The sequence below is a fragment of the Trachemys scripta genome, chromosome 1, assembly GCF_013100865.1.
Source record: "Trachemys scripta elegans isolate TJP31775 chromosome 1, CAS_Tse_1.0, whole genome shotgun sequence".
Lineage (NCBI taxonomy): Eukaryota > Metazoa > Chordata > Testudines > Emydidae > Trachemys > Trachemys scripta.
The window spans coordinates 196,318,433-196,336,045 of NC_048298.1; the positions used below are offsets into that span (position 1 = coordinate 196,318,433).

The 17,613-nt window shown below is 40.6% G+C and overlaps 1 protein-coding gene across 10 annotated transcripts in view; it reads left to right on the forward strand.

Moving 5' to 3' along the window:
* The window catches only part of CASK (calcium/calmodulin dependent serine protein kinase), a 398,672-nt gene that overhangs the window by 271,510 nt on the left and 109,549 nt on the right, over nucleotides 1-17,613 (forward strand). For 6 of the 10 annotated variants that reach the window (XM_034754125.1, XM_034754152.1, XM_034754101.1 and 3 more), the window contains 2 exons: nucleotides 4,896-4,995; nucleotides 11,097-11,114. In XM_034754125.1, the coding sequence (XP_034610016.1) occupies nucleotides 4,896-4,995; nucleotides 11,097-11,114 (118 nt within the window). Of the gene's footprint in view, nucleotides 1-4,895; nucleotides 4,996-10,191; nucleotides 10,247-11,096; nucleotides 11,115-17,613 lie in introns of those variants that run through there. The other 4 variants (XM_034754160.1, XM_034754110.1, XM_034754143.1 and 1 more) reach the window with 2 other exon arrangements.

A 17,613-nucleotide genomic window follows, 5' to 3' on the forward strand; every position in this document is an offset into this window, starting at 1 on the left:
CGGCAGCCTTTCAGAAGTGGTGTGCCGAGTCTTCATTTAATCACTGTAATTTAAGGTTTTGCATGCCGGTAATAAATTTTTATGTTTTTAGAAGGTCTCTTTCTATAAGTCTATAATATATAACTAAACTATTGTTAAACGACAGTGTGTCCTGTGGCATTTTATAGACTAACAGACGTATTGGAGCATAAGCTTTCGTGGGTGAATACCCATAAACTATTGTTGTATGTAAAGTAAATAAGGTTTTTTAAATGTTTAAGAAGCTTCATTTAAAATTAAATTAAAATGCAGAGCCCCCCAGACCGGTGGCCAGGACCTGGGCAGTGTGAGTGCCACTGAAAATCAGCTTGCGTACCGCCTTCGGCACACGTGCCATAGGTTGCCTACCCCTGTTATAGCTCTCTGCAAAGGGGTATTCTTAAGAATGTTCCCTCAGCCTTTAGTTCTATATAGGAGCAGTTTCCAACTATAGGGAAAAGAATGTTGAGATCCAGCTGAAACATTGTGTGGTTTCCACTCAGAATCATAAATTCATGGCCTCTCTGGAGGGATTTTACCTGAAACTTGGTCTAGGTTCATCAAAAGATTCGGGCATGCTTTTGGCAAATCTGTGCCAATTGTAGGGTTTGTAACAAAATGCAAAATCAGATTAATTTTAACTAGTTGCCTCATGGAAGTTTTGCATAATTCTAACCATGTCTAGCATGTAGGATTGGAATAATCCTCATGCTTCTGAACAAGTTAGCAGCTTCCTCCTATGTTTAACTATGATCAGGTAACACATTATTAAAAACAACCTGCCTACATGAGGTACAAAGTCCTATTTAAAATTGCGTTAGTTAAAGAACTTTAGCTAACATTTTTTAAAACAATCTATTTTTCTGGTCTACACAAAGGCTTCAATCTTTACTTTATAGTCAATTCTCCGCTCTTAACATCTTACGTTTATATACATTCAATACCATATTATACTATACCAACCTTTTCCCTGCCACTTTACTTTATCCATGCTACTGTTCTTCAGGACGTGTTCTGAAAGTACTAATTGTTCATTGCAATGCACCCCACACGTGAAACACTATAAAACTTGTATGTTAGACCCTATTTTCCTGTAATGAGCAAACAACAAATTGCCCTTTTAACACTGGATCAGATACTCTTAGTATTTCATTATTTTTTCTAACTTTGAAATTCCTCACATAATGACTACCGGGAGGTCTGAGAATATCATATTTTCATATTGATATGTCTGAGTCAAATACCAAAGAGATTCGAGTGTTGTTTTCTGAATGTTGCCAGAATTGCAGCACATCTCCTAACTGAAAATATTAGTTTTACAGTTATTTGGTTACTGTAACCTTTGTAACCAGAAACAATCATTGGAACCACTGCTTGTTTCAGAATTCAAGGAGTTGTTAAAAAACTGGGACAGCTGTACTATCTTCCTTGTATTGATCCATTAAAGTGTTAATTTTCTCTCTAGGGACCAGATTGTGCCCAACCCTGCACAAGTGAGAGAATTCAGAGCTTTCTTTCCCACTCCCTGCACCCCTGTTCAGGGCAGCACAGTGGCAATCCTTGTTCTCAGTGCTTCAGGTCGCCATCTCTAGAGATGCTAGCCTGCCCAAACAGAGTAAGAAGAAAAGAGGCTATAATAGCAGCTGCTTTGTTTACCCTGTGCTCACAGAGCCACTGTACCTGTCTCAACTTGATGCATTTGGGAGATCTGTATTAGGGTGGCACTTTTCCATACTATCATTGATGTGGCTTAATACCACTGTCTTTCCCTGATTTTTTTTCCCCTTATATACTGGTTTATATACCATGGTATTTGATCTTTTGCCCAGACTATTGGGGACATTATGTGAGACTCACACACATATAGAGCATTTTTGCATCTTAGAATTATCATTTTTATCTTGCCAACTACTTTGCCAACCAAAGAGCTCAGGAATGTATTCCTTATATCTCTTTCTCTACACTTATTTCAAATAAAATTGTTCTGGTATGATTGTTCCAAATCTGTATATGCTCCAAAGTGTTTACCTGTCTTAACCATCTATCTGAATAGAAAATCTGCCAAATTCCCTTCACCTACTTAATTCCCCCCCAGGTGTGGTGTTTTTTTGTTTTGGGTTTTTTTAATGCTTTATACATAGGGTCATACTGTGGCTGGCTATGTGCAGGTGCACAAGAATGTATGGAAGCTTAAAAAAACCTTCCCTTTCCCCCATGCAGACACCAGTCACATTGCAGGCCCTAAGCTCTCCTGAGCACAGAGACTTCTCCATTTTATGTCCTGCAAGCCACTCCAAATGGGAGGTAGTGATCACTACAGCTGACTAGCCTCAAAGAGGAATGTACACTACAGTCTCTCAATGGGTTAAGCAGCAGCAAATTCCCTCTTATGCACCAGGTTGCTCCCTGAGGCACAGTGCCATTCAGAGCGCTACCTGGGATGCTGGAGTTCAGCTCTTTCCTCGACACAGCCCTGTGCTTTAAAGGCAGTATCTGGTCCTTCTTCTGGGAAAATGACTATATTTTAGTTTTTTATAAGTTTAGGTTGTATAGTTTTAGGCTTCATTGCATAAATTAAAGTATCTTCTGCATTCTGTGAGAGCTTCTGGGATTTTTTTTATATCAGAGGCTAGTTGATCTGGGTCATTTAGCACCACTCGAAAACAGTCAGACACTAAAAACATGACTTAAACCAAAAATTAGTCCTTCATTAGTATCACTTGACATTACGTGAAAAACTGTGGTCTTAAAGTGGTTTTGAGACGACAGCTATTTTTATATTTGTTACTGAATGAGATCCACTTTAAACAAAAATGAGTCTTTGCTGTCTGTGAATCTTTAATGTTACCTTTTGGCATTTTAGAGCTGAAGTCCAAGAATATTGCAATTCTCCTTTGACACAATGGGCGTTCCAAAAATAAATAGGGTAAACTAATGTTTCTCATTTCCACAGCCAAGCTCTGCCCTTCCTTGATTTAGTTAAGGATCAGATCTCTAACTTTCATAAACATACAGAACTACAAACCACAGGTTTCCTGCTTAATTCACTTTAAACTGTTTTTAAATTTCCCAGTATAACTGTCTTAGATGAAGCAATATTTTTATCAATATTTCAAGTAATAACTACATAAAAGGTCTCACGTTTTCTTAAGCTGTTGGAATGTTTATAAAGGCATAATGCAGAATGCCACCAATTTAAGAAAACTGTCAGCTGGCTTTGCTTTCTTGAGCAATACCTGTGAATCACAATTGCAAACCAAAAAGGCAAAAGAAGCAGCAATGCATCCTTTTTCTCTTTTTTGCAGTGTACATCTTCACAGTTCTATGTTGTGTTAATAATGTGTTGTGTAGATTCTTCATCGATCATCCCTTGATATTAATAATTCTGTTAATTGTTAACATGTCCACATAATGAGGTTAACCTATTTTAAAAGCCTGACTTTTATTTCATGTGTACCAGCGTTTCAAAGTAGTGTAAGGAGTTCAAAAAATAAATGCCTATAAATTTAAATATGACTGCTACTTTGAGCAGTAAACTACATATATCTAGACCACAATTATATTAAAGTAATTTGTTTACTGAAATTTGTGTGTGTGTGTGTGTGTGTGTGTGTGTGTGTGTGTGTGTGTGTGTGTGTGTGAGAGAGATCTCAGATAATTAAGAAACACATCAGTGACACATCAGCAGTAGGTTACCATGTGATTTGAGTGGAACACTCCAAAAACTATTAAGTGCTTTCTTTTTCCAGTAAGACAGTAAGGTACCTAATTTATTTCAATCTAAACACGGCAAGATATTTTAGGGAGTAGAAAATAAACAAGGGCTATTTTATCATTATCACAGCTCATTCTCTCTGGTTCTAAGTGTTATTTTAAGACCAGTATGTACAGTATTTCTGTATAATGTCCTGAAATACTAAAGTGATAAGCTTTTTTAAGGTTTGTGGGAGGAGGCTAGTCAGTGTCAGTAAAAAATTTCCTAGTGAAGAACACACATGTAGTATCAGAAGGAATGATGCAGCCCACTGTATGCTAGACTATACTCCTTGCCTGCTAATTTGTAGATTAAAAGTAGGGTTGGCTGAAAAAAGCTCCTCCATTGCTAGATAGCAGCATACTCAAAAAACTATTGATTGTGTGGGGTGAATTAGATGAAACTCATAGGGCGCATTTAACACATTCCAAAGATACAGTTGTGGAAGAGCCTACTCTTGAGGTTTGTTCTTCTGCTTATGATGAAGGCAGAAACTTCTCAACGTTCTAAACCTGTATTTCATGCCAGCTTCTGCAGTGGAATATAGTTGACTCTTAATGCTCTAGCTGCCAGTTCCTTCTTGCCCATGTAAAGTGAATGAGTTCCTGAGTGTGACTGTCATTGCCTTGCCCATCAAGCTCTTTAAAAAAAATGTAAACCAGCTCCATTGGAGGGTGACATTATTTTTGTCAACTAGGGCTTGCAGTTCCTGTTACATCAGGGGGCTTTGGTTTCCATTGTTCTCTACTTGTGCACTAGTGAAAGCTGTGCTTTGGGGCATTTTGTCTTTTTCTCTGCTGCTCTTCATTAATCTGAGGAGTATGGGGAAGCAGCAGCAGCCCAATAATGTAAAAATAAATGCTGCACTTTTGCCATATCCATCACAGAGAGGCAGGTTGCCATATCCAATCCTTCGGAATGGTGCATAGCTGGCTGTGCTGTGAGATTTGTTTCACTGCAGCAGTCAGGTCATTGATGGAGTGCATGAAATCTCTCTCATAACTCCAACGAGAAGAATAGTCTGGGAGGGCTTGGGGCCTTCAGTCCTGACTGATCCACAGTGTTTGTAAACATGTTTTGTTGACCTACTGCTTATGACTGAGACTTTGTGTTGTTTATTCAGGGGGCAGTACTAGCAGCAGTATCAAGCCACAAATTCAATTCCTTCTATGGGGATCCCCCTGAAGAGCTGCCAGACTTCTCTGAAGACCCTACCTCCTCAGGTAATTTCATTGAAAGCATATTTACCTTTCACATTGGGTTTTAAATCTTTACTAGCTTTAGTCCCATATTGTTTGCTGATTTCCCATAATGTCATAGAGCAGCAGCATGTATATTAGAGTTTGTGTGAGCATTTCAGTGCTATTCATTTATAGTGGTTCTACAAGGGAGTGTCCAGAGAATGCTTCTTCAGAATGATATAGAATGGATCCTCCTGGATTTTTATTGAACCTGACAGTGTTTCATTACAAAGGCTGGCATAACATCGTATCTATTTATTTATATGACTTGAGTCTGAGAGCTTTTTCAAATTGTGCCCTGTACCCTTAGTGAGCTTGGGGTGGTTCTGCCCTGCGAATGTTTTTCATTGTGTATCTTTGTATAAAGAGCTTATTGGTCTCCTTTTCTGGAACTGGATTTAAAAAAAAAAAAATCTCCTGTTAAAGGGTTATTGACATGTCAGAGGTGTTCCAGAATTTAGGTTTTGAGTAAATACGCTTTTAGAAAACATGAGACCAATAGAATTACTTGTGCTTTTTGTAAATTATCATCTAAACAAGTTTTCTTAACAAATAAACAATGGTTGCAATTCATGTGATTGCAGCATGTGTCAGTGTGACAGCATGAAAGCTTAGTATACTAGAAAATGTCTCAGGGAATTAATTACGTATTTTGGATTGGTGGGGAAGGGTGAGTTCTCATTCCCTGTCCTAATATTTCTATAAGGAAGGAGGTAGAGGGGGCTTGCAAATGTTAAGTATGGCAGAGAAAAAAATAGTGGAAAAGTAAATTTTTTAAATATTATTTAATTTTGGGTTGGAATATTAAAATGTACGTGCCCAAATAAAAAGGTTGATTGTCAGATGTTTTAAACTCACAACTTTTTCAGTGAAGTCAGTAGGAACTTACCACTCATTTAGCTGCCTAAATATGGATGTGGGCACCTAACTCTAGGCACTCAGATTTGAACGTTTTATGTATTGTACAGAAGGGGATCTGATGTATCATTTTACAGAGAGATCTTTCCAGTGTGTTTGATTGGACATCAGTTAGGATTATTTGGAGTGTTTTAAAAGATACTTTTTGTTTCCCGCTGCTTCATCAGGTCACAGAAGTAGGCCACATATATGTCTGCATTTTTTCTATTACAGGAATAGCTAGGTTCCTCATTTCAGCTTCAGGCTTACATCAACAGGATGTCTCTCTTCCTCATTTGGGTTTGAGGTTGCAAATAATGTCACAAGCACAGGTTCTCAACTTTTTTCTTCCAGGAACCATGTAGCCAGATATTCACATATGTGCTCTCAGCCCTTTTGTGCTGGATCCTTTGGAACTTCCTATTAATTTCTGGAGGAACCGATGCAGTAGTTTGAGTTCCTCTGGGAGGAAGCTGGAACAGGCTCCTGCTCCAAGACAACAGTTGTTGATCTCCTTGGAGGTTGCAACCCAAAGGTTGAGAAACTGCTCCCAAGGGATATTTTTATTGATGCCTGATTGACTAATTTAAATTGTTTAGTTCAGAGAGCTCCACTCAGCTAATTAACTTAGAATAAACATCCCGAGGCTTTCAGGAAAAGAACCATAGTGCAACTTTCAGCTTTCTGAAATAACTAGGCCAGATAAAGAACTTGATCTCCCTCTCCCCCTTCAAAAAGGCACTTCAATTACATATTTGCTGTGTTGTCAAATGTTTGAAGCCTGCTTGTAAAGACTACACCAGTTCTTAAAGATGGGATTTTTCAAAAGATCCTAAAGGAATTAAGCACCTGTCACAGGGTGGCTAGCCCCAATAAATGAAGTAGGTCTAGCTCCCCAAAGCCAAAGCAGGTGCACCTGTTTTTTAGAGGATGTGAGCAACCCAATGAGCAGACTGGGTTAGTCAAGAGCAGGTGAGAGTTGCCTGAGACCAGGGGATTGGAAGAGTCCCAAAAAGAAGTAGAAAGTGGTTCCTGGGAGAAGACTTGAAGGCAGGAGAGCAGCAAAGATTGATTTGCCGATTGTCATCCCCAAGCCAGAGAGCCAGGGCTGAAGGCAGGAGCAGCAGAGGGAGTTGCCTTCCAACCTGGAGAGCTAGAGCTGAGGACTGGAGAGTTCTGAAGGCACGGAAGCAGTGGACCCTGCTGACATCTCCGGGTTCCGAGAGCTGGACCCACAGGAACTGAGAGGGCCTTTGGGGAGTAAGGGATGCTCCCCTGGCAACGGTGCTCTCAGTAGAGAGGCTGTGGGGTTCCTGCTGGGAACAGCAAGGTTGCATTCCAGTTGGAAGTGCTGGGGAGGCAGTCCTGGTACAAAGACAAGAGAGGACTGTTCTGAAGAGCCAGGACCTGGTGATAGATGCTGGGGCGGTATGTTGCATGTACTCTCTGGACTATGATAGGGGGAATCTGGACTATAGTTGTGGGACTTTTGTTATGTGCATGGGGCTCTTGCAATAAATGAAACCCACAACTAGTTGAACTACTTCTGGGCACTCTGAAGGAGGGAAACTGAGCAGGCATGTCTGTCATGTGTATCCTGAGGGTGTTCCAGGTGGGGCTTCTCTATGACAGCACCCAACTTCCATTGAATTTCAGTGGGAGGTGGACATCTAACTCCCTTGGGCTCCTCAGTAATTCCCAGCCTAAATGGTTATGCCTTTGCATTTTGCAATAATGGGATTTCAGATAAGAAACTCCAAGTTGAAGATTTAGTATTTAAAATGCCATTTGCCTGTTCGTTTAGCTCTTTGATAAAATCCCATGATTTGAGAAGTTTGTCATTTAAAAATAAATGATAGAGTAGGCTGAATGATTCCGAGACAGCATTTGTCCTGGATTCCCTGTGGTACCACTCCACGCCTGCCCGAGGCTTAGGAGCAGTGCCAGCCTGTTCCGCCGGAAGGGGCGCGGGGGGAGGGCCGGAGGGCAGCTGGAGCTGGGCAGTAGTAAGAGCTCTCCGGGGAGACTGGGTCACTATGGGAAGCTCCTGTCCCTCCATCTGCCTGGGGCAGTGCACCCTCGGGGGTGGGGACACAGACTTGGGGCTTCCCTCAGGCACCCCGGCACCCCACCCAGAGCAGGTGGAGGGTCTGGGGCTCCCCACAGTGACCTGGAGGGGGCTCTGGCTTCTGGCCTGGCATGGGGACAGGGCCTCAGAGTGAAGAGGTGGAGCCAGGGAGCAGGGCCCCTGCATGTGTCCCACTTTTGCCTTTTGAAAAGTTGGTCACCCTATTTCAGCTCCATGCTTCATCCACTTCAATCTGTCACATTGCTCTACCTTCCGTGAAGATGGGCCCTACTACAAAGGTGAGGGGGCACTTTGAACTTCCACCCTATACTGATGGAGTAACAGCCTCAGAGTTTAGGGCACTGTATTCAACAAATAGATAATTCTCCAGTAGATGCTAGATTACACTGGGTGCTGTCCAGTGATCAACGGCAAAACATATAAGTGAATCAAACAGAAATGAAAAGGGAGATGCTGCTCATTTTATATGGATTATTTTCCCCCACTTTAAATCTCCCTTTCTTTCCTGCTCACTGGAAGTTGCACTGGGTCTTCAGCCAGCCAGCCCACTGATCATACATAATCATTTCCCTAGTGTCCGGTCCTATTTGGGAGGACTTGTTCTCTCCTTCATCAGCATGTTTCCTCTAATGACAAGATGCAACAGGTGGATGAACCAAACAATACAAAAGTCATTCAGCTTTGTAGGTTATCTGCAGCTTGCCACTTGCCTAGCTGTTATCAACTGAGTATTCTGTGGGTAAAATTGCAGAAGTGAGTCTTGACGAATTTGAAGGCAAATGATAAAATAGTGGCTTTACAGATTTTTCTGGGATACATGTTAAATTAAAATGCCTCCTTAACAGTGAATATTTTACATTTTTTACATTCAGTAAGTCCTACTAGAAATAAAGCAAGCTTCTAAAATTAGACATTTTATGGCTGTTTCTTATTCAAAGTTAAGGAACATATATATTCCTAATACTTAGCACCTTCAAGATGTTATGTAAGAATCCTTGTTCCAAAAATAAAAGACCCTTGCACTAACAAACATTAAAACCTTGTTTTTCTTTTCACATGATGTTGCTGCAATAAGAAGCAGTTCATTTCTGCTGAGTTAACTTTCTCAGTCATCTACTAGGTGGCAGACCAGAGAAAGGTCATGGAACTGCTTGAACAGCTGTTAGCTGTTTGAGGGGGAAGGATAGTGCAGTGGTTTCAGCATTGGCCTGCTAAACCCAAGGTTGTGAGTTCAGTCCTTGAAGGGGCCACTTAAGAATCTGGGGCAAAATCAGTACTTGGTCCTGCTAGTGAAGGCAAGAGGCTGGACTTGATGATCTTTCGGGGTCCCTTCCAGTTCTATGAGATAGGTATATCTCCATATATTATATTATTATTATAGCTTTGGAAGCTGAACTGGAAAGAGATTTTGCTGATGCTGGATACTTAAGTCTTTTACCTGAATTCAGAATCTCAGGGTTTACGCCCCACAATAAGCCCATGTGCTTAGCCAATAAATAGAAAAGCCCATAAAGATAACAATATCAACTCTAACTTTTTCACTTCCAAACACCTTTTTGTAGCCTGACTTTCAGAACTGTTGAGCAACTGCAAAACCCACTGAAATCAATGGGTGCTCACCGACTTTGAAAATCAGGTAATTGATTTTTAAAGAAAAGCATACTTTTATCTTTTATTATGGAGGACTTATAAATACACATTTGAGCTATTCAGTTGTAGTGCTCATGCACTGTGAGGGTCATTTGTCGTTTCACGGTGACTTCATACTTTGTTTGCAGTTGTGTTGGCCCCAGGACATTAGAGAGACAGGGCAGGTGAGGTAATATCTTTAATTGGACTAACTTCTGTTGGTGAGAGACACTAATGACTTCATATTTCATTATTAGTTATTTTTGTCCATTTCACATACTACTGGATTTTCGTGCAAGACAATTTACAAATGTTGCTTTTAAACCACAAAGAAGGTACAGCAGCATGTATCTAAAAGGGTGATTGACCAAGTGTACACGTTCAGCTTGCACTATACTGCTTTTCGCAGTATTTCCTGAGTATCTATTTGCCTTCTGAGGTCTGTGGTAAATGTTTAACTGAATGCAAGCAGCAGTTTCTCACAGAGCATAAAGCTGACATTTTAAGACCACATCAGTGTTTTTGGATCCTTTGCGTAAATGGCATGACAATGGCTTCATATAGGCTTCTGTTTATAAATGCAATTTGAAAATGACTTTTGCCTCAAGATTATTGTGGGTAAATATTTGTTCTTTTAGAATCTATTATGTCATAGTAAATTATAGAAATTTAGCAATATTAACTCTTCATGATTAAACTCTTGATAATTAAAACTGAAAGGAAAAGAGAAAGAAAGCCAAACCTTACAGCCCATCACTGTGGGAGAGAAGGATAAATGGTTAGATTTAGGCTCCAGTGCTGCAGACATGCATGTGAGTAATTTTATGCACTTGAGTAGTCCCATGGAACTCTATGGCACTACTCATTGCATAAGTGTTTCTAGGCTAAGGTCTTAGTCTGCAGTTCAAATACTAGTGGTCTCCATCATTACCAGGTACAATATAATATAGTTAGCAATGCTAAATCATCATCACCAATTTTTCAATCATCAATGTTTGAAAAATTCAAGTGATAATAGTAAATATAATATTAATACAATTACAAAGTCTGACTGTCTTTTCTTGCCTTACTTGCTTCTGTGTTCCATAAAAAGTTTTGAAAGGAGAAGGAAATCATAGAAATTGAAGGAGAAAGTGTAACGGTTCTCCACTCATTGAGAATTTTACTTGATCTTTTTTCTGATGTCCTGTACAGTATAAATGTTTGTTAGGATTTTCATTTTCAACCGGTTTCCGAATATAGGAGTTTCAGATACCTGACAGTGTGCAAATGTGCTACCTGCCCCAATCCCAAATGTTTTTTTTTCAAGTGCCATTTGTCTCGCATACAAAGTTTAAAAAAAAAAAAAGTGTTGAGTTTGTTCATACTATTCGTGGCTAAATTAGTGTGCCAAGTTGCAGCTTTATAACTTGCTTGTTCTGAAATCTTCATACTGTTGTTGTTTGTCCAAATGCTGCCTTCCTACTAGGACTTCTAGCAGCAGAAAGTAGGTATCCCTTTGTTTTCCTCTAAGGCTTATCATTCTGTTTTAAGTGTGTGGCTGTGCATGTTTAAAACTCAGGTTTTTTCTCCTTAGCTTGTCATGCTTCAGTTTTAATACTGCCTGCAGAAGAAATTAGAACAGCCCATGCATATGGTAGTAACTCTGTCCATAACTTTTCAAAGCTGAGCAATCAATATTAAAATTTATTCCCAGTAAAATGTGATATATTAATTTAGAGGCAGTATTAAAAATTGTTAGTATTCTTTGTTTTTAGTATTTATAATATTATAAAATCTAAACTCTAGTTTACAACCCAAATAAAAATGCCATTAAGTGTTATTAAGAAAAGGACAAAATGTCTAACTTTTGTAGCTTGATTCCCAAATTATCAGGGAATACTGGATTTTTCCCTGAATAGCAGTTATTTATTATAGTACTAGACCTATATTTTTAAATGAAATTTTTTACTGACTTTGCATGATAGAATTTTTTTTGTTTTGTTTTATGTTGGTGTGTTATGTAGTATATGTAGATACATTTGTGTATATGTATAAAACTAATCTGCTATATGCCATATATGTTTATATAAAAAATAATATCAAAGAACAGGGAGGGTTTTTTGTGTTAGGAATTAACTGCATGCTTTGAGAGAGACTGAAACCCAAGTGCCTCCAGAACCTGCAAATAGATGATATTGGTCAGAACAAATAAGTTTTGCAGGGATGAGGGAGTGAAGTTCCAGTCCCTCTGAGTCACTGAGAGAGTGGCTCCAACCCAAACCACAGCAAATTCAGAGGGAACAAATTCCAAATCTCAATTTGCAGTTTAAAATGTTGGTGTCAGCACAGTATTAAAATGTTGGGGTCATCAATTATTTTTGCTACCTAACCAGATTTAGATAATGGACTTATGCCCCAGTTTCTCTAAGCCCACTCTCTCATTGTGGATTTTTTTCCCCCTGAACTGACCTGCCACACTACTTCAGAGTTCCCAGACCTCTGTTAGCTTCCAAGCACCACCCGCACACAATGCAGGAAGGAAGAGAAGAAATCTCTTGGTTCCCCACCACCACCACATATTTTGAGTGGAAAGGCTGGTAGAGATTTCTCCCCCAGCAGCCAAACAGCCGGGAGAGTGGCCTTCCCTCCAGCAAGCTAACAGGAGTGAGAGCAAGACTACCCTCCCAGCAGCCAGAAGGGGGAGCTCATTTGTGGCTGTAGTAGGAAGAAAGAGGCATGACTTCATACAGGGGATGTGGTAGGTAGGACTTGTTTAGAATAGTTAAATCAACATTTTATAAGTAACTTTGCTGCTTGTGGCTGTGCTGCTTGTTAATGTGTGGCACAGCTGTGAAAAGTGATTGTGTAAAATGCTGCACCTTCTAACCCAACATATCGACTCCCTCTGTGTCTCATGCTATCCCTGGGTGAGTCATCATTTAGGGTCAGATTTAAGTGTAAAAAAAAAAAAAAAAACTAGCAAGACTTAGTGGGTCTCGCAGAGAGGAGGAGAGCCTTAGGTTTTTTTTTTAAATTAATATATTTTTATATCATTAAGATAAATGGGTTTTTTTCTTTTTGTTGCTTTAATTCCTTTCTTCGTGTTTCTTCGTTCATTTCTTTTATCCCTTCTCTTTCTCATTTGTGTTCCTATGATCATCATATTTCTTTATCTCCTCCTTTCTATTTTTATACTCAGCTCTTACTGTATTCCTACTGCTACCTATTTTCTTCTCCCTTTCTCTTCATTTCCTCCCTCATCTCTTTCCTTACATTGTCCATGCTCATCTTTCTCTTTCCCTTCCTGAGTTCTCTCCATCTTCCCCAACATGTCCGTTTTCTCTTTCTCATTCACTTTTCCCTCTCTGCCTGCTGCTCCCCGTGTTTCCACCTATCATTATTTTTCATCCCCTTTTTTAATTTCAACCCCATGCTGCTTCTCAACACCCCTTATTACTTGCCTCTCCACCTTTTCAACTTTTTGTCTACATTCCCCATGTAATATTCTTCACATACACTCACCCTCTGTCTACCCCTTTAGGTCTCTCCCCACGCTGAACCTTGTGATTCCCAGTCATTTCATTCTATGACACCTTCTCAACAGCAACTACACAACTACAGTATGTGCTGTGTAACACACATTTATGATACCTCATCCCATGGCCACTATGCGCCTTCACCTGCCATTTGCTCACCGTAGAGTCACTCCGTGCACTTACACACACAGCTGCTGTAGAGTGAAGATCCCTCTTAATGCCACATAGTGAGCTGATGCTCCACACTGTCTTTCTGAGCTCCTGTGAAGTTCATGGGCCAAGCTTACAATGAAGAAGAGGAGGAGATAGTGATGCTGAAGATCCAGATGGGGACTCAGCTGTCCCCCAGCTAGCTTTCTCTTAGGGTAGGTCTACACTTACCCAGTAGTTCGGCGGCGAGCGATCGAACTTCTGGGTTCGACTTATCACGTCTTGTCTGGACGCGATAAGTCGAACCCAGAAGTGCTCGCCGTCAACTGCGGTACTCCAGCTAGATGAGAGGAGTACCGCGGAGTCGACGGGGGAGCCTGCCTGCCGCGTGTGGACCGAGGTAAGTTCGAACTAAGGTACTTCGAACTTCAGCTACTTTATTCACGTAGCTGAAGTTGCGTACCTTAGTTCGAATTAGGGGGTTAGTGTAGACCTGGCCTTAGTTCAAAAGGGTGTAGCAATGTAAGTGGATTGGGGGATGGATCCTCTTAGCGCTTGCCAATCTATCCACTGCCTTGAATGAGAAGAGTATGTTGATACTGCTTTTTATTTGTTAGCCCTGCAGAGTCAGCATAGGTAACAGACGACGAGTTGGATTCTGTTCCTGCTTGTGCAAGAGTAGAATTGAGTTTTTTCCATAGATTTTAAGGCCAGAAGGGACCATTAGATAAATAGTCTGGTCCAGTCCAAAAGTCCCAAACCTTTTGGGCTCAGAACCAATTTTTAAACTTTGATGGCATGTTGTGATCCAGTAAATAGACCCAGAAGGGTGGGGGAGTCGGGGCCCTGCCCTCCAGTGGTGGGAGGGAGGCCCTGTGTGTTTTTTGCAAAGCCTGCCCTGCACTCACTCCACAGCAGCACAGAGGTGCTATTTCAGATTTCAGTGTGGGAGGGGGCACAACTTTCAGCAGCGGTCCAGGGTCCTCTGAGGCCCCTGGAAGCGCTTGTATTTTTAAATGGCCAAAAAGATTATCAGGCCAGAAGTTACTTGGACAATCTTCTCCTCCAATTCTGGTGTGAACTCTAGGTTAGATTCCTATGTCTGGCTCCCTCTTTACTCCTCACCCCAATTCACCAGCAAGTTTCTCCCCTGCCTGAGGACTCTGGGATTAGCTTCCCTCTGGGATTTGTATTGCTTCTTTCAGGCCTTGTATTTGGTCACAGTATCATTAAATCTGAAATACGCAAGGGTTGAGACTAGCCAGAGCAACAGAAAAGTATTGGTTTTAAGAAAAGTGACTTTTTAGAGGCAGAGTTAGGGCCAGTATTTCCACTAAGACTGCACTGTTAAGTTTGAAGGACTTTTTCTTCTGCCTATGATGTACAGCCCAGCCACTCGGGCTGCATGCTGGGGTCTAAGATGTGGGTATTTGTGTATATTTAAACTACATGCTTTTCTGTAATTCTAGAGGTTTTTATATATATATTATTTTGTAGCACTATATTCATATATATTGCATAACCAAATAATGAAAGTACCCATTGTAATGCAAACATGCAAGGAGACAGAGTTAAGGTTGTGGGAGCCTAAGTTACCTGTGTGTGTTTGTTTCTGTACTTAAAATACTTCTCATTCCATTAGCTTTTTGTATATAATTATGTAATATATAGGAAATAACTATGAAGAAATCACTGATCAGGTTACGATTGAAATTCCTTTTCACTGCCCAAGTAGGGTAAAGTACAAAAGATACTATGTGAATAAGCTGTAAAAGTGATGGGAGAAATAGCTGGAAGCTTTTGAAAAATCAAACTTATAGGAAGTAAAGTTTTTGTAGACTTACTATACATAGGTAGAATCAGGATAGAATTATAACAAGAGAGGCAAAAGGTACTTTTTTTTCCCCCCCAAAGAATAAAATATTCCAACTAGTAACGATTAGTAGTGGGTTAGTGCAAGCATTAGGTTTTGAAACCCCTTATATTCAGAAATAAGTGAACTATTTGAACAACAGAATTTGAATCAGCGTTGCACCCAGTTAGATAGTGCAAGCAATTTGTTGATGTTTCATATACAGGCAGGGTTTCCTTCTTTCCTGCCTGCGACCAGCACTTCCCCAGTTCAAAGTCTTTGTTCCTCTAAGGTATCTTCAGGTATTGAGTTGTGGAGAAAGTGAGGCCCCTTGGTGATGTCACTTCCTTCTTTTATAGTTTTTCCATATGGCGGGAACCCCTTTGTTCTAAGCTGGGTTCCCAGCCCAGTTTGTGGAAAAATACAGGTACCAAAATGGAGTTCAGTATCATGTGGTCTGGTCACATGCCCTTGCATGCATCGCTGAGTCATAGCAGCCATTATTCATAGGCTGGCTGAAGCGTTGCCAGGTGAGGACAAGCCTTTTCCATGGCCCATTGTCTTTACTGATGGGTCATTCCACTTGAGTAGGCCATTCATGATGTGCTGACTAGCCTGAATGCAAGTGAACCTTTGAGTGTTACCAAGGAGTAAACGCATTAGATATAGAAATACATAGTCAATATTCATAACTCCAGATACAAAAATGATACATTCATACAAATAGGATAATCATATTCACAAATCATAACTTTTCCATAGACATTTCACATGACACATTTGTACAAGATGCATCATAATTGTCATAATCATATCATAATTATACTACTATTATGAATATGGGGCAGAGTGTCAGTTATTATAAGGATACCACCCTAGTGCACGGGTCTACTTTTTAAAATAAAATTGTTGGAAATAGAGTTCCTGACCTGGATGAATAGAAATGAATGTTCTCCTTATCACTCTCTTTATTAAAATATTTATATCCTCTTCTAGCAGCAGAAATACAAGTATGGCATATCCTTCTGTGCCTACCCCATTCAGGCCCAAATCCAGCAAATCACTTAAGAATGTGGAATTCAATTAAACTTAAACACATGCTTAACTTTAAGCATGTTCTTAAATGTTGCTGAACTGGATGTGAAAGGTAAAATAAATCATTGGGTTAATGAAGAAAACACTGTTCACTTTTCTATAGTAAAATGTTTATCTGCTCGCTATTTAACAGAAAAGTTGGTATTACCAGAGAAAGGGTTTGAAATTTTCAAATAAATGTTAATCATTTTTTCTTCTTCGAGTATGCATCAATGTAGATCCTACTTTAGGTGCACCTCGTGCATGAGATCAAAATTTTTTTTAATAGCCATGTCTGTTGGGGCCATTCATGCACTCTGTATGTTCCTGTACGAGGGCATAAAGGGCAGAGGAGGGCACAAGCTGGCATGTCTGACACACTAGGTCTTTACTTTGGCTAAATTTCTTTAAACCCCTCATAAAAAACCCTCGGAAGTCTTCCGATTCTTGGACATGCACCTACTGTGAACAATATCAATGCATCTGGACTGAAGATTGATACTCAGACCCCCAGTACAGCATCCCCCCCCCCCACACACACACACAGGATTTCTCAAAATGGCAGATTCAAAACCTTTGGGTTTCAAGCCCTGCCTGTCCTGCAGTGGGCTAATTCCATTCAAAGATGGATACAGCAGCAGCTCTTTTGCTTAAGAGAATCCCACATACTGAGTAGACGTTAAGTGTGCTTTTCATTCTCCATGAGAACCTACAAATTGCAAGACACACAGTGGAATCTTCATTTCTTGGAGCAATCTATATAGGTATCTTCAGATCCTGCGGAGACGAGCTCCATAGTCCAGGTAGCAGAAAAGCCAGGCTCATGCAGCACACCATCTTGCAGACAAGCAACTCTGAAGACAAGTGCAGAGAAGATGATGCCAAGGAAAGACCTGGTACAAACACGAACATCAGCACTGATACCCCGGCACCAAATCAGACCATACCCAGGCCACAGACACCTCTGATATTGAAGTCTGACACCAAATGGGCTGCTCTAAACAAAGAGGCAGACACACCAGGCACATTTCAGTATCCTCCCATAAAGATAGACCACCTAAAGCCGCAGGGGACCAAGCCCCACATGGCATTGAGGGCTGGTGAGCCTGCATTGACTCTGGCAATGCACCCCTCGGCATTGATACCTATAACAGAAGATAAGCCACCAGGAAAACATGACTGTCATCGGTACCGAGACAGCTGCCAGTACCAATACAGACCCTGCTACCGAGAGCACAGTGTTCCTCAGCACTGCCTATGGGGAGGTCTAGCTGTTCTCTCCATCGCCAGGCTGTACGTTCTCACCCCCTTCAAGCAAAAAACCTTTCCTCTGAGGACCAAGGTTGACATCACTGAAAGGCCTGCCAGCCCTCCCGATAGGGCTCAGGCAC